We start from the raw sequence: 21065 nt of genomic DNA on the forward strand, positions 1-21065 counted from the left end.
AAAGTCTATTAAAGAATAATTAAAGAATAATTAACTCTAGAGCAGTGCTGTCCCATAGAACTTTCTGCAATGTTGGAAATACTTTATATCTGTGCTGACAGGGTAGCCAGAAGCCATATGTAGCTCTTGAGTACTTGAAATTTTAGAAACACAGCACTGATACCAATGCAATTCAATGGAAAAAGAAATAGTCCTTTTATTTAATAACAAATGGTGTTGGAACAACTGGATCAGAATGTAAGACAAAAATTAACCTTCACTCCTACGTTATACCATAAAAAAATTAATTTTAAATGGATCATAGTAATAAATGGAAATGTAAAAACCTTAGCTTCTAAAACAAAACATAGATGACTATCTCCATAACAGTGAAGTTGGCAAAGATTTCTTAGGATACAAAAAACATGAATCATAATAAAAGACAAAGGGAATTTCAACAAAATTACAAGCTTCTGACCTTCAAAAGACAGTGAAAACAAAATAAAAAGGTAAGCCATGGACTGGGAAAAAATATTGGCACTGTGTATACCTGATGGCCAATAAACATGAAAAGATGTTCAGTGCCATTCACCATCAGGTCACAATGAGAAAACACTGAACACCCACTAGAATGGCTAAACTTAAAAAGATCAATGATATTATTTGTTTGTGAAGATATGCAGCCATTGGACTCTCATATATTAATAATAGAAATATAAATTGGTATATTCACATTAGAAAACTCTTTCAGTACTTACCGGTCAGTAATTTCACTCCTAGACAATTGCCCAAGGGGAATGAAAACATAGCCACAAAAAAGACTTGTATAAGAATTTTCATAATAGCTTTATCCATACTATCCCAAAATTGGAAACATGCCGCATGCAAATCAACAGGAGAATGAAAAAAATTGTAGTATATTCTTACAGCATAAATACTACTCAGAAATAAAAAGAAAACTCTTGATACATGCAATGGTGTAGATGATTCTCAAAAATTTTATGTTGAGCCAAAGAAGCCAGATAGATATACAAGAGTGCATACTATGCCAATTTATGTGAAATTTCAGAACAGTGAAAATAAGCTTTGAAGAATAAAAATCATAACAGAGGCTATCACTCTTGGGTATGGGGGGTCAGATTGCTAGACTGGCTGGAAAAGAACATGAAGACACTTTCAGGGGTGATGCAAATGTTTTCTTCCTGATCGGGCTGGTGGTTGCATGGGTGAATGCAATTGTCAAACTCAATGAACTGTACTCTTCAGATGTGTGCATTTTATGTACTCTAAATTATACATTCTCTCAGGAGGAACCATTTCATAATTGCTGGCACTGAACAAAATTGCAGAATTCTTTGCCAGGAAATCATTGTGAAGATAGTTCAGTCATAAAGCAAGGCTCTTCTCATCTAGAGGTGTATAGAACATGGCTCCAGTTCATACAATTATCTCAGTAGATGTGCTCCATACACCTGGGACTTGGATGACTCTGAGTAATCTTCGAGGATTCAGCATACTGTGGTCTTTCAAATTTGTAGAGTAGCTGAGTGCCCATTATATTCAAGTATTCTTTCATTCCTGCCACAACTTTATTAATAACATACTCCTTATTATCTGCATTTCCTCAAGTTTCCTTGTAATTTGCATAATCTTCTACAATACAATCCACATTCTTCTTGGCAGGAAGATAAAGAGCTGTTTTTAACTGGTAATTACATGTCAGTCATCAACCAAACATGGTTTAGTTCTTCGGGAATCTTTACCTTCAACTCTGTTCATGAATGTTTTCAACAGTGAAATCTACTTGGCTCTTCTGAGGAAGCTGAGGGTGTGTGTCTCAGCAGTAGTATCACCATTTCCGGGTGACTTCAACATTTTTCTCTTGCAGACCGGACGTCCTGTTTCCTGGGGCAGCCCCATCTCACCTTCCTTCTTTCCTGATTTGCTTCTTTAAGTTCTCTCTGTTTCTGCAGATTGGTGTCCAAGTATCTGAGTATTCTACTTTCTGGAACCCATTCATCCCAGTTCTTATTCCAACCACTCTACTGTATAAAGTATTTCACTTGTTTGTTCTTTACGGCAAATCTTCACACATTTTCCTTCACAAAGAGGCCTATGAAAGCACGGCACCCGCTCACCTTTTCACAGTTTAGGCTTCAGTGCCATTTATAAGTGATTCACCCCTGCCTCCTTCTCCTACTTCACTGGACAACAGCCCCTACTCTCTACCCCATTGAAATCAGCTCAGTGTCAGGCAAGCCATCAAACACCGCCACCTTTACATGCTGGGCTTACTAGTATTGTTTTCATTCTAATTTTTAAGTACACTCCTAAAACTGTTCATTCCTTTATTTCTATATTCAAAATGACTCCTGTGGTCTTTCTCCATTCATGGAGACTGACCCCGTTCCTCTCTGAAACATAATAAAATTTTTTTAAAAAAAAATGACTCCCAATATGGTTTGAATATCCCCTCCAAAACAAATGCTGAAAGTTAATCCTCAATGTGGCAGTATTGAGAGGTGAGGCTTTTAAGAGGTGATTGGATCATGAGGGCAGAGGCATTAATCATGAATGGATTAACTCATTCATGGGTTAATGGATTAATGGGTTATCATGGGAGGGGAACTGGTGGCTTTATAGGAAAAGGAAGACAGACCTGAGGTGGCATGCCCAGTCCCCTCACCATGTGATGCCCTGCATTGCCCTGGGACTCTGCCAGAGTGCCCACCGGCAAATAGGCCCTTACCAGATTCACGCCCTCGACCTTGGACTTCTCAGCCTCCAGAATATAAGAAATAAATTCCTTTTCTTTATAAATTACCCAGTTTCAGGTATGCTGATGTAAGCAACAAAAGATGGACTAATACCACTCTGCACTGCCTTCAGCCATTGGCTGCCATGAGAGTTTTTATGGATTCACTCTCTCTCAATTGGAGGTTTCTAGTGAGTGAGCAGCCATAGGGCATGACTTCTGTTCCACATTATTTAGTGGCAGCTAACTTATTTCAAACCTGTCATATACTATTTTTTTTTTTTTTTTGAGCCTGGGCCTTGCTCTGTTGCCCAGCCTGGTCTTGAACTCCTGTGCTCAAGTGATCCTCCAGCCTCAGCCTCTAACTTGTAATTTTATTATTTAAAAATTTGTATTGAAGTGTAGCATATATATATATACAGAAAAAAGAACCAATCAAAATTGAAATGCAACGAATTATCAGAAAATAAATACACCTGTGTAACCTCTACTCAGGTCAAGAAATAGAACATTACCAGCATCCCAGAAGCTCCACTTCCCCTAACCTCAACACAAGTGCTCCTAATGGCTATTGACCCCTACAACTCGAGAGTCAGATACTTTTAAAAATAATTTCTTTTAATTTTTTGATTGTCAATAGCAGTTTGTTGATCCTAGGTTGCTTGACTTGATTTCAAATTCAATTTTAAAATATATCTAAAATATATTTTGACAGGCATGGTGGTTCATGCCTGTAATCCCAGCACTTTGGGAGGCTGAGGTGGGAGGATCACTGGAGCCCAGGAGTTCAAGACCAGCCTGGGCAACATAGTGAGACTCCATCTCTAAAAAAATATATATATTTTGAAATAAAGTACGTTATTCCTTGATATTCTAAAAGTGTTACGCATATGAGACAATAAACCTTGGCTTTCCAGATTTTTAACAAGAATCTTGGCCGGGCGCGGTGGCTCACGCCTGTAATTCTGGCACTCTGGGAGGCCGAGGCGGGTGGATCGCTCAAGGTCAGGAGTTCGAGACCAGCCTGAGCAAGAGCGAGACCCCGTCTCTACTAAAAAAATAGAAAGAAATTATCTGGCCAACTAAAATATATATTGCAAAAATTAGCCGGGCATGGTGGCACATGCCTGTAGTCCCAGCTACTCGGGAGGCTGAGGCAGTAGGATCGCTTAAGCCCAGGAGTTTGAGGTTGCTGTGAGCTAGGCTAACGCCACGGCACTCACTCTAGCCCGGGCAAAAAAGCGAGACGCTGTCTCAAAAAAAAAAAAAAAAAAAGAATCTTGATATAGTTTGGTTTCTATGTTCATTTCCTAACATTTTCCTACTAACAGTTAAAAGATGTAAAGTTAATCTCTGTACTTTGTGATACTAATAGGTCTATCTAAATGAAACATGATTATGAGTTTAATTGAATCTCACTGTATGAAAATAACGTGTATAACAGCTGAAAATACTAACTACATAATAGATATCTAGTTTCTTGCTACTCCAAGTGTTGTTTGTGAATTGGCAGATCCACCCTTGGCTGGGAGCTTGTTAGAAATGCAGAATCACAGGCCCTAGACCTACTGAATCAAAATCTGCATTCTAGCAAGATCCCCAAGGGATTTGTATGTACACAGAGGTTTGAGAAAAACACTGAGATTTTTGTAGGTTCACAGCTCCAATATTTAATTGTTTTGATTCCTTTTTTCCTCCGAATAAATTGTGTGCTTTAAGGAAAAGCCAAAGCTCGAGGAAGAGGGAAGAGTAAAGGGGAAAGTAGTAATACTATGATGTGGTGGCAACAGAGTAACTGACACATCAAGGTGGTCCCTCATTTGGTTAAAGAACCACTTTCCCCCTTGTCCTCTTTCTCTGTGAGTCCCTCCCATTCCTTGGCATGTACAGAATGTTGAACTGATCATCAAGTGAAGAAATGATACCAAATCAATACCCCTTTGGCTTGCTTTCTCTCTTACAATTTTTCACATTCTTAAATTAGTGGATTCTTTTGCAGAAATCATGTTTTGGGTTCTATGTATTTAGTGCTTTTTGTCTAAAGAAAAAAAGACAGAATTTTAAAAATGACTTGTAGTCTTCTATATTTGCTGTAATATAGCAAATTGGGTCATCTTTATTTTGTGCTGTTCCACATGATGTTTCATATTTACATTTCTTTGGTTAAATATTCCTGTTACGGAAAACACCTAAAAACAAAATCAGTTTCTTTGTTTCTAACTTTTACACTGTAATTCTCTATGAAATTCAACATTCTCTTAATAAATCCGATTCTCCAGAGACATCAATTATTTTGGAGGGCAATGCCTAGCCCTAGGGAAATAATAATGGTACTGATTCAAATAGTATTAAATTATCTCTCAATTCAGAGAAAGTGTGAGGAAGAACACAGGAAAGCTTTTAAAAAAAAGAATGCCAGCTAATAAATGTAGAATGAATGAGAGGAGAACATCACCATTTGGTAATTCCTAATAAAACAGCTGATTCAGGCAAAGCAAGAATCACTAATTGATGTTAAAGACATGAAATGAAAGGTCATCGGGTGTATTAGTTACAGATTGTGGCATAACAAGTTACCCTAACATTTAACAGCTGTAAACAACAAACTTTAACTCACAGTTTCTGAGGGTCCACGTATCCTGAAGCAGCTTAGTGGGGTGCCTCTGGCTCAAGGTTTCTCCTGAAATTATAGTTCAACCATCAGTCGGGGCCACCGTCATTACAAAACACGACTCAGGCTGAATGATCTGCTTCCAAGCTCACTTGTGCTCATCGGCAGGCTTCAGTTCTTTGAGGCCTTAGTTGGACTAAGGGATTTGCCACACTATGTGGGCCACTCCACAGGGTTGCTCACATCAATCGTGCTTCCACCAGCACAATTATGAGAAAAAGAGACTGAGCCAGAAACAACAGTCTTTTTATAACCTAATATTGGAAGGGACAGTTCCACCACTTCTGTTGTATTCTACTTGTTAGAAGAGTCAATAGGTCCAGTCCACATTCAAGGGAAGGAGATTACAGGAGCACATGAATACCAGCAAAGGGGATGACTGGGGACATCTCAGAAGCTGCCTAGCAAAATGAGGACCCAATGTTCATATGATGCCAAAGGATTATTCCACCAATTTCATTCTAATTATTAAGCAGAACATGTGTGATTCCTATTATGTTAGTGACCAAACTGTTAAAGATAAACACAGCTGGACATTAGTTAAACTGGGAAAAACAGATATTTAGTATTAATAACTGACAGTAGGAGAAAGAGCTGAGCTCCATTCCAATTTGTACAGAGGTGATTTGTGTGTTTTAAAGGAAGAATGAGAGAGGGGAGAGTGTGAGGACTCTGCAGAGTTAGAGAAGTGAAATAGTGTAATACAAATGGTTGGCCAGCGTAATGTGTTTAGGCCAGCTATGTCTACTAGCTGCTATCTAAGATAGTATTCCCACAGAGACTGGCAGATACAGGCCCCATTCTTGCTGATGATTATATTTCAGATGGCGGCAGCTGATGATTATATTTCAAAGGGATGACTCTCAGGTCCTTGAGAGAGATGCTTTTGAGTTGCAAGTGATACATATGAATAATTGTAAACCCTTTTTAGTAAATCCTTTAAGAAAGTGAGGACTATCATCAAGAGCGTGTTGGCTAGCACAAATAGTAAATTTTCCTGGTAACACTGACCTTTCTCAGGCAGGCATTTTATTAATAAGGGGGTCATTCTAGGGACACGGCTTTATGGTGCTAGAAGTCGTGCTAGAGTTTGGTCAAGTCTCTTAGTGCAGGGGTTTGGATGAAATTGTCATGTGCCAGTTGTGTAGTTCCCAAAACTCAGCATCACTAATAGTGATACTTCCTAATATGACACAATATGTATTTCACAATATCACCTATAAAAGTCTTGCCAGATATGTTTAACCTGAATTTAATTAATCTTTATACTTAATTTTACTTTTATAGTACAGCAATTTAATTGGATGTATTAAATTAAATGGATGGATGAAAGTTACCAAAAGCCAGACAAATCCAGATTTCAGCCATTCTATAAAATAACTTTGCTAGACTCTTCAAAAATCAATGTCATGTGGGAAACACAGTAAGGGGATACTATGATTTGAACGTGTCCCCCAAATTTCATGTGTTGGAAACTTCATACCCAATATCATATGTTGATGGTACTTAAAAGTGGGGCTCTTGGGAGGTATTTAGGATTAGATAAGGTCATCAGGATGGGGTCCTCATAATGGGACTGGTGGCTTTGTAAGAGGAAGATCATAAACTGGTATCTGAAAATAAATAAAAAAGAAGAGGAAGAGAGATCTGAGTGGGCATGCTTTTGCTGTCTTGCCACATGATACCTTCTTCCACCATGTTATGATGCAGTGAGAAGGCTCTGACCAGATGCTAGTGCCATGCCCTTGTGCTTCCCAACCTCCAGAATTTTAAGAAGTAAATTTCTTTTCATTATAAATTACCCAACTTCGGGTATCCTGTCATAGCAATAGAAAATGGATGAAGACAGGGGATTATCTAGAATTTAGAGACATCCAAATGCAATGTATGAATCTTGTTTGCATCCTAGATTGAACAAAACTAGCAAAAACAGCTAAAAAAGACACTGGGGATAACTGAAGCAATTTTAATATGTAATAGCTATTAGTTCATATTATAGAATTGCTAGCTTTATTAGGTGTGATAATGGAATTATGATTTTGTGGAAGAATGTCCTTATTTTCAGGAAATCCAAGTTAAAATATTTTGGAGTACTGTCAAATGAAATATGTTAGAGGTCTGCAACTATTAAATGGTTCAACAACCACCACACAAGTGTATGTGTGTACAGAGAGAAAAAAACCCCAAATGTGGCAAAATGTTAACAATAGTTGAAACTAGAGTATGCAATGTTCATTGAATTATTTCTTAAAAATTATTTTTGAAATATCTCTGTGTGCTTGAATATTTTAAAAATAAAAATTTGGGAAAACATTTCTCTCTCATTTCTATCTCCAAATAATTCCACTGGTCTTAAAACTCTAGCTAGTCTTTCTTGGCATGTAAGTTCCTCTCTGAGGAATGTCTAAATAATTATTCCACACTTTCATACTCAAGAAACTTCTTTAGAACAACTACTAAATACATCATGCCACTTTGTATTAGTTGGTGATTTATATGTTTAAATTCTCATTAAGGTAAAGACTGGGTTTTATATATCACTGCACAAAACCAGCGGCAGTGAATTACTCATATTATACAATATCTGTTGATGCTCATTAAGTTAAACCAATGAACAATCAGAAATGGAAGTCAAGGAGAGAGTACACTTTAAATATTGGCTTGCAGTTTATATACTATAGAATTCAGCAATAAATGAGTTTTACAATCTGTATCCTAAATGCTAATTTTTAATTCAGTGGCTCATAGTCTTCACAATTTTAATTAATTAATTTTTTATTTGAAAGTTGCAGTCTAAGTCCTAATTTTGACACGATTAACCATACTTTTGTCTTTAAATAAGTGGTTTTCAAGTATATATTAATAAATAACATATCACTGACTTTTATCACATTTTCCTGAAGTAGTAGAAAAAAATATTTGAATTAATTCATAGATGGTTTATTTATTTTTATTTTTTGTAGAGATGGAGTCTCACTATGTTGCCCAGGCTGGTCTTGAACTCCTAGCCTCAAATAATCTTCCCACTGTAGCCTCCCAAGGTGCAGGGATTATAGATGTGAGCCATCACCCAGAGCCAATTCATAGATGGTTTTAAAAAAAGGCATATAAAGAGAACAAGTGACCTGTTCTCAATCATACACTCAGTTCTTAATACTTTGTCTTTTCAATGATGCATGCTTATTTTCTACTTGATGAGTTGGAATGGGACTTTGAGTCATTAAAAAATATATTTGTAAGTACTATATACTCATAGCTATACTTTATAAATATTCATAAAGATTTCCATGCTTCAGTCTGCTTCTTGATATAGGTCCATTCCATTTAACAAAATAATAAATAATGAATCAGCATTTATTTTGCTGATTTAAGGTTTTCATCCAAAAGTTCAAGAATGGCTTCCTCATCTGCTGATTGGAGCAGTCTTTGAATTAGCTGTTCCAGGCATTTTTCACCACATAAAAATTCCTGGTAAAAGAGAGTTATTACAAAAATTATTAGAAATGAAGAAACAAAGAGTTACATGTATATTTATTTCATTGCTTTATAGTCATTATTTAATAGCAACAAAGGATTACTAATGTTCTACAATATAATGAAGACAATTGTTAACCTGGGAGGATTCCCAGTTTGTAGTGGCTTTTATGTAAAAAATGAATCAAAAAGAGCAAATGCAATTCTATTCTTTCTTAAATGGTGTAAGTTAACATTTTGTTTTAACATCAATCTTCTGAGATTTTGATCTTTCCAACTACTGGAGACAACAAAACCAAGGATCTGAATCAACTTTTGAAATGAACCATCTTCCTCTTTAAAATTCCGTTGCTTGGCTTTTATGACAACACCATTTTTGGTTCTCCAACCGTCCTTGGGAAGATGTTTGCTGAATTCTTTCTGTTCCTGTATCCTAAGAAGGCAGCTTTGTATTTTTGTCCTGAAAATTCGACCCTTTTCACTCATATGATGTTAATTACCAAAAGGAAAAAAAGACTGAAATGTTTCAGTCTCTCAAGTATTTTGTTGCCACGTTAATGTGCACATTGTTCCTTGCCAAATCCTCTGGATCTGACTCAGAGGACGCCTTCCCAGACCATTCCAGCTCACCCTTCTGATGCCGACACTCCAAATTTAGATCATTTAATCCATAAGTGGTTTATGATAGTTTTTTCTTTCTTTTTTTCTTTCAAGGTAGAGTTTCGCTCTGTCACCCAGGCTGGAGTGCAGTGATGTGATCACAGCTCACTGTAACCTCGAACTCCTGAGCTCAAGAGAGCCTTCTCCCTCAGCCTCCCAAGCACCTATGACTACAGGCATGCACCATCATATGGCTAATTATTTTATTTTATTTTTGTAGAGGCAAGGTCTCATTATGTTGCCCAGGCTGGTATCAAACAGTTATTTTCTTAAGTTGGTTTTAAAATCTAGAAGTACTGTGTAATAGAAAAAAATATTTTTGTTGAAATATCTAGGGGTGAAGTGTCTTGAGATCTGCAACTTGCTTTCAAATGGTTCAACAGCAACACAGGTATAGAGAGAGAAAGATGAGGTGGAAGAGAAAGAAAAGGCAAATATAATAAAAAAAAGAAAAAGAAAAAGCACACATAGCAAAATGTTAACAATTAAATCTAGGAATAGGCTGTACAGTGTTCATTGACCTAATCTTTAAACATTACATATGCTTGAAGAACTTCAAAATAAAAAATTGAGAAAAAAATTTCTCATGTTTACCTCTAAATAATTCCATCAGGTGAAAACTGTTTCATTTAGATGTCTCTGTAGTATTCCCTACAGTTCTCCCCTGAAAAATGGCTAAAATAATGGCTTCAGATATTTTTCTGGTGTAATACAAATTCTGTGTAGTGAAGTTGTTGGGATTAGTGAATTTGCATATTCCCATAGTTTGGAAATGCTTAAAGTTTAGACATTGGCTTAATGGAAATACTCTAATGTTGGCATCTGAACAGTTAAAGAATAATCTGAACAGTTAAAGTTTTGATGTAGGTAGGAACTAATTTTATATTTAGTCTTTCTTGAATGATCTTAAAGTTGAACTTTAGGTAAGTATACACATGTATCTCTCAAACTGTAAGGGAAAGGATATGTCTTGATACCTCTGTATTTCCCAAAGCACCAGCATATAGTAAACTCTCAAACTCTAAGATTAGACAACAGCAAAAGCAGTATGATATAATTTTAAAATTAAGATTTATACCATTTTGAGCATAATACGAAATTGTTTACAAAATCTGTGTGGAGCTCAAATTATTACGGTATTGCCAAGGTGATTTCATCTTTGGAACTGATGTAAAAAGTTCTTAATGATAATCACAACACATTTAGAATTCATTTGGATTAACAACAGTGCTAGAGATAAAAAGATCAGAGATGAGTGAGTGCTGGTTCTTAACTTTCAGAAGCTAACAATCTAGTGGAATAGCTAGACAAATAAGTAACTAAAAACAATACAATAAATTAAAAAATGAGAAGAAAACAAGGGTTGTGAGGAGCATTCCTTTTGACAGGACTACAGCATCAGGGAAATATTCAGGAAACTAGAAAAAAATTTGAATTAGATTTTAAAAAGAGAATAGTATTTTCCCTAATAGAAATGAGCAGAGCACTTTAATAAAAAGAATGAGTATTAAGAAAGGCAGGGAGGCTAGGCACGGTGGCTCATGCCTGTAATCCAAGCACTTTGGGAGGCTGAGGCAGGAGGATCACTTGAGCCCAGGAATTTGAAGGAATTTGAAGTTACAGTGAGCTATGATGATACCACTGCACTCTAGCCAGGCAACAGAGTGAGACCCTGTCACAAAAAAAAAAAAAAGAAAGAAAGAAAGGCAGGGTAAAAAAGTACATTTAAAGCTCCAAGGCAAGAGGAAATTTCCAATGTAACTGGAATATAGAGCAGGAGATGAGGCTGATGTTAAGAAATCTGCACAAGGACATTGAGAAATAGAATGAATAAAAATGTGAAACAGCACAATACATGGTAGTCTGTGCTTATGAGCTACATAAATAAAAGTTTAAAGTTACCTACAGGGGAAATCACAAAAAGAATACTAAGTGATCTCACAGGACTCAAGGACAGGAATGTACAGGGCTGCCACCACCATCCTGGGAGTGAGACTGAGCCTCAGGAATAAATGAGTCTGTGGATGTACATCATCAGGATTCTTTCTGATCATTTCTTATTTTTGCTTTTCTCCGTATATAAGCTTCATTATTCTCTCACTGAAGATTGCTTTCTCTCTGTGGCTGAAAATGTGGCTTCTCAACTCTTTTTTTCCTCTTTTTTTTAAAAACTCAATAGAATTTTACAGAATTAACTTCTTATAAGCTTTATATATTTCAGCTTTAGCTGCCAAGAGAGAGAATGATCGTCTTCATCTCCGATTTTAAGATCCTGGGAAGGAACTCACTGGCTGCGGTTCATTTGATGTCTACTCCAAACCAGTTTTTGCCTTGGGTCAGGGTCATGATCATGATCATGATCACAGCAGCTCCATCAGGAACTAAGCGGATGGAGTAAAAAGAAGGGCAAGTTCTAGAATAAGGGAGGAGAACTGGGCAAAAAGTCCCATAGATGTTCACTTTCTTTCCTATGAATATACACCCCTTCCATTTTGACCAATAGCTGTTGCCCTGGGATTATGGTCTTTATCACATTTCCAGCCTCATCTGTAATGACTCCGTTCCTAAATTATTCACTCCTACTAGTCTCTTTACTGTCTTCCATATTGATTTTAATGTTTGACTATAACTACATTTTTTCACGCTGTATTCAAGGTTTTTCCTTTCACTAATATGGAATGTTTTCTTTCCAATGGGATGGTTAGTGATTATTAGAGCATGCCAATATAATTTTCCTTATTATTTCTGAATCTGGCATACTAGTTCAGTTAGTCATATATTAGTATTAGGCCAAAGTCAGATATTTTATAACTATAAAAGCCAGTTATGGCCAGGCATGGTAGCTCACACCTGTAATCCCAGAACTTTGGGAGACTGAGGCAAGAGGATCACTTGAGGCCAGGAGTTTAGACCAGACAGCCTTGGCAACATAGTGAGACCCCGTCTCTTCAAAAAATAAGAAAAATTAGCCCCAGGCGTGGTACCACATGCCTATAGTCCCAGCTACTAGGGAGGCTGAGGCAGGAGGACTGCTTGAGCTGGACGCTGCGTTGCAGTGAGCTGTTATTGCACCACTGCACTCCAGCCTAGAAGGCAGAACAAGACCCTGTGTCTAAAAAAACAAAAACAAAAAAACCCCCCAACACCCCCCCAAAAAAACCCAGTTACTTTGCCTCTGTTTCACAACTGAATACTATGCTGTGTACCTACGTGCCCATCTAAAAGATATTAACTTATTACTGGTCAGAAGAATGAGGCTGTCTCAGAAAAAAATTGTCACTGCTACCAGAAAAACAACTAAAAGAATATGGCTTAATTAGAACAATATGGCCAAACATGTTTGCTTAATACTGTGTGTTTCCTGAGGAAAGGGAAATTAGCAAATATTTTCTCCTTTTCGACACAGATATTACATTCCTATGCAAGATAGCTTTATACTGCTGAGGAGACAGAGGAAGTGGCATAAGATATACAGAAATTTATAAACATATTAAAAACACAGACATTTCCCTTGCAAAACCAGGATTTTGAGTATAGAATGGGACAGTATCAAGTGAAAGAAGCCTGAGGCACCAAGAAAAGGGATCAGAATTTTCTGTCCTCTGCATTTTCCACATAGTCCTTTATGGGAACCAGTTCACTTCCTCTTTCAGTGGCAACGAAAGAGAACTTTTCCTGTTTTTCGTCATTAATGTATTAACTATACTTTCTTTGAAAATCAAATACTAAATTTATGTCAGTGGTCCTGGCTAGATGGGATTTAGGTAGGTTAATGTTCAAACAATCTTGGCAGGGTCTCTTCCCCAAAAACATAATTGTAACACCTGAACCTAACAATATACACATTGTGGTAGGGAGAATTCTAAGATGCCCCCTGGTGTACATATTTCATATAATCTCCTCCTGTAAATGCAGACAGAACCTGTGAATATAATGGAGTATCACTCCAGTGCTTAGGTGATTCATCAGTTGACTTTTGAGTTAATCAAAAGGAACATTATCTAGGTGGGCTTCACCTAATCAGGTGAGCCCTTAAAAAGGCCTGAACCATTCTGGCAAGAGATTCAAAGTGGGAGAGGGTATCTGGATGGAGCCATACCGGAAGCAACTTCCGCAGCATTAAGGAGCTAAAGGCAGACTCCAGCTGACTGCCAGCAAGGGAATGGGGGCTTCAGTCCTACCACGCAAGGCAATGAAATTCTGATGACAACAACATGAGCTTGGAAGAGGACCCTAAGCTCCAGAAGGACCATGAGCTCCAGAAAGGTAATGTCACACCTTGATTTCAGCCTTGGGGGACACTGAGCAGATAACTGAGCTCAGCTGTGCCCAGATTTCTGACCTACAGAAATGATGAAATAGTAAATGGGTATTGTTTTAAGCTGCTAAATTTGTGGTAGTCTGTTACCCAGCAATAGAGAACTAATACGTGTGTATATGTAGACTGAATATATATGTTACTACATTGTGACTCCGTAACAAAGAATTTGGAATTTAAAAAGATAACTATTTGAAACAGGCATAAAGATAATTTTTCTTACCAGCAAACCAATAAAAATGTTTGCAAAGTTTAGGATACCAACATAAGTAGCTTAATGAATGATTTTAAAACACTTGGTAATATTTTAGATGTTAACTCTCTAGAATTTGACTATACTTTCTTTGAAAATCAAAGGTACCTAAAGCATGCTCAGTAATATTACCTTAATACCACGAACTTCATATGCTATTCTGTGGTCGGTGACTCTGTCCTGTGTGAAATTATATGTCCGAATTCTCTCTGACTGCGCTCTTGTTCCCACCTGTGCCATAACAAAAAGCAATTCATATTTTAGCTTTATAAATTATTACAGTGGAAAAATGACTTTTCTGTTTTAACAGTTTAAATATTTTCTGAAAGTCACATATACAAAATGAGAAGGAACAAGAATGGACAGAACTTAATGTTTAAGACAACAGGTTTGTAGAGCTCAGTTATGGAATAAGAATGAATGTCTCCTTCATACTTCAAACTCCAAGTATTTAAAATCAAATCAATCATCTTTCCACCCCAATCAGTTCTTCCTCCTGGTTGACACCACCATATATTCCCTTTTATCCAAGCAGAAAACTCTGACATTCTGCAATTTAACAGACATTTCACGGGAGCTTACGACACTTAGGTGTTCACATAGATGCTAGAGGAGAGACCACCTTCAATTCATTCCATTCTCTAATTGCCCATTTCCAATTGGTTTCAAGAGTCTCTTATTATATCTTGCCCTTCCCATTTCTACTATCATTCAAGGACTTATTACTTCCAATTATATTCCTGAAAAAATCTGACTAATCTTCCATTTTTCTACTTATGTTGTGCTGCCCTGCTTAGTCTTCCTAAAGCAAAGTTTTCTGATAAATTTTCTCCTTTGGTTCCTTCTTGTCTACTAAGCAGACACAATTCAATTCAGTATTCACGGTACTTCACAACGTGGCCAACCTTCCCAACATTATTTCTGAAAATTATGTGGACTTCATAATGCCACTTATTATACCATATCATTATTATGGATGTGTCTGTTAACTCTACTAAAACATCATCCCAAAGGATGCCCTTCCCTAACAGTCTCCTACCGTCTCTGCCTTTCTGGTCCCAGCAATTGAAATATGTGGTCTTCCTCCTCTGAAACCCCTTGCAATTGGAATCGCCTCCATGGCACACCACGGTTCGCCTTGTGCTACAGTTACTTGCTTTCTTCTTAGTCTACTCATCTCCCCTTCCTCCCCAACACATGATATACACAGCCCCTCTCTCAATCACTTTCACTTCTTAAGGGAAAAAAAAAAAAGACATTTCTATAACTCATTTTCTTAAACCCTAAGGCAATCAATATGAAACTAAACTGATCATCAGGACAATTTTTAAAAATTATAGATTCCTAAGCCCAAACACAGATATACCAAATCAGGGATTATGTTTTTTGAAAACACCCCCAGGCCATCCATTCTGACAATCAGCCAAGTTTGGAAACTACTATCCCAAAGCACCATATTAATGGCCAGGACCCCATCCAGATCAATGACATCAGAATCTCCAGGGTTGGAGCCCTTTAAAAGGCCACAAAATCTTCCAAATTTAATTTACTGTAGCTCATCTATCTGCAAATAACACAAAAGCATAGTTATTTCTGAGTTCCACTTTCTCATCCAACCTCTTTCAAAGACAGGCTTTACTTTTTATAGAATTTAAAATTATACAATATTTACTTAAAACAGTAACATTTTCTCATTTTGCTTAGAATTTGTCTATTTATGTATTTGAGTAAGTATACATGTATGTTATACAAAATTCAAAAAGTACCAAAAGGTATATAATGAAAAATAAATCTCCCTCTACCGCTTGTCCTCAGACACCATCAGTAGCAATCACTGTTCTCAGTTTTTGCAGTGCCCTTTATATTAATATTTGATCCCATAAAGAGTTATAATAAAAGTACAGGTTTTTTAATGTAAAAAAATCTAAAAAGCTCTTAATTTCCAAAGAATTGTCTTTTAAACCAATCTCCTGTTAAGACAGTAATGACATAAACACTGGAAGGAAACAACTGAGAAATAAGTTTTAGTTTACACATCTTTCTTTTTTTTTTTTCTTTGAGACAGAGTCTCGCTCTGCTGCCCGGGCTAGAGTGAGTGCCGTGGCGTCAGCCTAGCTCACAGCAACCTCAAACTCCTGGGCTTAAGCAATCCTACTGCCTCAGCCTCCCGAGTAGCTGGGACTACAGGCATGCGCCACCATGCCCGGCTAATTTTTTCTATATATATTTTTAGTTGTCCAGATAATTTATTTCTATTTTCAGTAGAGACGGGGTCTCGCTCAGGCTGGTCTCAAACTCCTGACCTCGAGCAATCCACCCGCCTTGGCCTCCCAGAGGGCTAGGATTACAGGCGTGAGCCACCTCGCCCAGCCCACATCTTTCATTTACTCATTTGCAAACTGGCATGCCCAAGTTTAGCCATAATCCATCAGTCCATATGCATTTAAGTTATTGCTTATTTACAAATAAGCACAAATGAGCATGGTTCCCTAAGCTCATTTCCATTTGAGCAAGAACACACACTTTATTTTCTACATAAAATATTGACTTATTGTATAGAGTTACTAAAGTATTACACTAAATAAATCTTACCTGCAGTTTCCTAGCACTTTGTTGCTGACACTTGTCTTTCTCAATAATCTGCTGGTAGACTCTAGCTCTCAACACACGCAAAGCTATTTCTTTATTTTTCATTTGTGATCGTTCTTGTTGGCATTCTACTACTAGCCCTGAAAAATAACAGAGATCAGAGGTAAATTGTAGCCTCCATGGGCCAAATTAAAATAGAAGTGAGGAACATTTTAAAGGGGAGAAGTTAATCAGAAAAAGATCCCAAAAGATAAAAACATTTTAGATTTAGCACACTTCAGAAACTGTACCTGGGTTCTAATGGTAATTGCTGCAGATGGCTGTTTAGAGTCTAAGATGTAAACAAGATATTTCCAATAAGCCCGAGAGCACTAGATGGTAATATATATACCCTTTCATTCCCCAAGCTCTGCCTCTCCCTCCTAGCTCATCTAGACATTTCTGCAGCTCAACAAAGAGCAAACCACTGCCACCCCCTATGTGGGGGTGCTGCTCCATTCTCTGTCCTACTCAAGAGGAACCCAACCTTTCCTCTTTCAGTCACAAATACACACAGAGCTGAAGTTTTAAAAATACCTTTATATAAATAAACCAATAAAAAGAAACTACTCAAAGTCTTTAAAAGGAAGAGTCTATAGTGAATATGTTTCTGAGTCATCTGGGTTCTAGATTTCTAAATTGTTCTGAGCTGTGTGAGTGAGAGGGGTTCCAGCTAATCAATACATCTAACCATCTATGTTTTGGCTGGCCAACTTCTGGATTTCAATGGGTTTGGCCCACCCTGTGGTCCAGTTCTTAGCCCAAATCTAGCCCTGAAATGGTCACTCTTGAGACTTCAGTCTATGCTGTTCTTAACTTTGCAGCTACCACTTTGAAGGTCTGTGTCTAATACTGCATTAGAAGAGAAAAGTATTTTCCTTTCTGAACCACAAAAACCCAAATCCATTAGCTTAAGGCCAGCTTCCCTGAAATAGTGGTAAATATTTTGCTGGAGATTTAAAAACTTTCTATAAAATTCTGTTCTCCAAACTATGTTTTCTCCCTGTCTAAATAAGATACAGTCTATACCTGCTAATGCTTTTAGTAGGGCACCTAGGTTTCACCTCCATTAGTTTAAACTCACTTCTTGACTGCTTTCCTGCAGGCAGTGGTTGTGCTACGGGCATCAACTTGCCGCCATCTTCCAGGCATTTGCCTGGAGCTCTCTTGAACTTGGTATCCTCTTTTTACTACCCAAAATAATACGAAAGTTTCCATGTTAAGATGACCAGACTTGCATGAGCTTTCCTCCACATTCCTCTTCTTGTCAGCTGACTAGTAATGATTTTTGCCTAAGCACCTGCACTATTCCTAGCTACTGGCTCAGGTCAGAACTTTTAGCTTAACACTATTACTTACCAGCTCAGTCATTCCTAAGGGAATCACTTGATTATATAATTTAATATACTTTCTATAGAGGAGTATTTAATAAAAAGTACTCCCTTAAGAATAGAAGATTTGGTTTCCCATCACTGCTAGTCCATGAAAAAAAAAGAATAGAGGATTTGGGGGTGCAAGGTAGGTATACAGAATAGAAGAGCTGTTGAAATAAGAAAGTGCTGGGGTTGTTAACTGTAAAAGGGTTTTGGAAAAAATAAGTTTTATTTGTGTTGTTTCAACACTATACAGAAAGATTCCAAAATCCTAGGTAACAATAGGCTTGTTGAAAGTGGGTATTTAATATATATTTGCTGACTAAATAAATTATTAAAAGATTTGCAGTTTTAAATAATAAAAATACTGTCTTTCAATTCTAAAAAGTCCATTAAAAATATTTAACACCTCTGGAATTGGAATGTATCTTACAATCACTGGCATGTCATACCTTAAACAGCAGAGCTTTTTTATTCCTTCATAGTAATAAAACAGTGATGTATCTTTCAATTGATGGGCTTTTAGATCAGATAAAATAAGTTTTATATATATATATATAAAATCAAAGGTTAAATAAAAATCCTTTAACCTTAAAAGTACCAACTGATGTAAAAGATTAAATCTGACTTGTAAGATTTAGGTGTTATCAATAATATATGATAATGAAAGAAGGAAGGTTGTGTAAGAATTACAGAGGCCCACTTTTATTCACCAGCTGGTAACAAACTAAAAAGCCTGCTTTCAAGGACAAAATAGCTATTTGTCTTCATCATTATTTTGATAAGTTTTACCAAAAAAAGTAATTTTTGCCTATATAAACATTTAACCATACCCCTATGTGTAACTCTTCCAGTGGTAGAAAATGGAGTTATCTAGAAGCAGTAGGTTACAAAAAATGTGATTCTTCAGAGCCCATGGCATAGAGAATATGGAGAAATGACCTATGGTTCTCACTCTGAATTCTAGCAAGGACATAGTTCCCATCCTCAGGGTCTTGGTATGGAAAAACGGGTAGGAGAAGTGGAAGAAAGGCTGAGTTTTCCCTGAAGTAGATGCTGAAATCATGGCCAATCTTGAAATATAAAGAAGTAGACTCAAGAAATCACTGTTCATAACTACAAGCATTCATATGATTGAGTTAGTAGGTCTTGATATGCCTGGCCTAAGGGGAAGGCTGGAAGATAAGCCATGAGGCCTCTTTAAAATCAAAGAACTAGATCTAAGTAGCTAAAAAATAATTTGGCCCAAGGTAAGTTTGGCAACACAATGATAAGTCACTTTTTTCCCTTTAATTTTTAGTTGAGACATAATAATTGTACATATTTATGGGACACAGAGTGATATTTCATACATGCATACAATGATGAATGATCAAATCCTTAATGCAGCAGAGCCTAATGGAATTAGCAGTCAATCTTCAAAGTGACAAAAGATCCATAGCAGTGGCATGTCTAATACTGCTGTGTTTCACTTGTACTTAGACTGGGGCATCTCTGGTTGCTCATCCCTGTCTAGCATACTTGGGAAACTTCTCTGCATAGCTCTGCTCATTGTCTATATCCTTTAAGAGAGGTACCTTTTCCAAACAGAAGGAAAATATGAACACAACAGGGACCTCTGATCCACAACCCCAGTGACATCTTGAGAGGGTTCGTTAGTGTCTGCAAGGAACCAGACACTAACGAAGAACTATTTCCTTCAAAATGCTGAATAGTTTTATAAGATGGGAAAAAAGATCAAAAGTACAAAGGCCAAGGGACTTGCTTACCTGTGGGGATGTAGACAAGTCTGACAGCACTATCTGTTGTATTAACATGCTGCCCTCCTGCTCCTTTGGCTCGAAATGTATCTATACGTAAATCCTTGGGGTCCAATTTCACATCTACCTAGAAAAAAAGGCATAGCATAATTCTACACTCCATGAATACTAAGTCTATTCCAAAATTTTTCAAATAAACTGTACTGTTCTGTGTTAAGTTCTAGCCATTAGACTAAGAGAAGAAATAACTACACCAAAGAAAGAACCATAAACTCCCTAATCCAATAGAATACTATTTTTTAACACACCTAGTATGTTATGAGATCACTGAGTTATATAATCTTTTAAAAATTTCATCATCTGTCATTCCACAGTTACATAAAATAGAATATACAAAATATATATAGAATACATATGTATGTACTATTATATTGAGTTTCATTATTCCAGGAATCCCTATTTGCAAATCTGCCTACTCACTAAAATTTATTTGTATCCTCAAATCAATACCTACAGCACTTCTACAGTCATTTGCAGACATGGGCAGAGCAGTGAAAAATTTGAGTTGCTTTACATTTGCACATTCCCAGCTGAAGCAGGACAAGGTGACACTCTGCCTTCTTTTCTCAGCTCTCCTAGAGAGCACACACACACATGGATTTAGTTAATACTGAAATACTGAATCACTGCTCTTAATACTGATTTAGCACATAATGAACCATTGCTCCTAGGTGGTTCAGTATTCACTAAATTAGTGTTTGCAGCAACTTTATAGACTATAACTACTGTGAATATTGAAAATCAACTCAATTTGTGTGTGTATTTATTAGTGCACTGAAAGGTAGCCTCCACAAAGATATGTTCATGTTCTAACTCCTAGAACTTTATCTGGAAAAAGGGTCTTTGCACATGTAATTGAGTTGAGATTATTCTGGATTATCCAGATAAGCCCTAAATCAAATGACAATTGTCCTTATAAGCAATAACTAGAGAAGAGAGATGAGAAGACGATATGAATTTGAAGGCAGAGACTTGAGTTGTATAGTTTCAAGCCAAGGAACACCTGGAGCCACCCGAAGCTGGAATGTTCAAGGGAGGATTGTCCCCCAAAGCCTTCAGAGGGAGCATGACCACGCTGACACCTTGATTTTGGACTTTTGGCCTCTAAAACTGTGAAAGAATAAATTATTGTTG

The 21065-nt window shown here is 37.0% G+C and overlaps 1 protein-coding gene and 1 pseudogene across 10 annotated transcripts in view; both read right to left on the reverse strand.

The window, feature by feature from the left end:
- Positions 1–964: 964 nt before the first annotated feature.
- Positions 965–3000, reverse strand: LOC123649075 (annotated as a pseudogene).
- A 2253-nt stretch (positions 3001–5253) lies between these two features.
- MTRF1 (mitochondrial translation release factor 1) overlaps positions 5254–21065 on the reverse strand; it is a 55188-nt gene continuing 39376 nt past the window's right edge. For 9 of the 10 annotated variants that reach the window (XM_045566801.1, XM_045566802.1, XM_045566800.1 and 6 more), the window contains 4 exons: positions 19881–19998; positions 16703–16839; positions 14243–14341; positions 8620–8873 (listed from right to left, as the gene is read on the reverse strand). In XM_045566801.1, the coding sequence (XP_045422757.1) occupies positions 8760–8873; positions 14243–14341; positions 16703–16839; positions 19881–19998 (468 nt within the window). In that variant the 3' untranslated portion in view covers positions 8620–8759. Of the gene's footprint in view, positions 5415–8619; positions 8874–14242; positions 14342–16702; positions 16840–19880; positions 19999–21065 lie in introns of those variants that run through there. The other variant, XM_045566808.1, reaches the window with a different exon arrangement.

The sequence above is a fragment of the Lemur catta genome, chromosome 13 (assembly GCF_020740605.2).
Source record: "Lemur catta isolate mLemCat1 chromosome 13, mLemCat1.pri, whole genome shotgun sequence".
NCBI classification, from domain to species: domain Eukaryota; kingdom Metazoa; phylum Chordata; class Mammalia; order Primates; family Lemuridae; genus Lemur; species Lemur catta.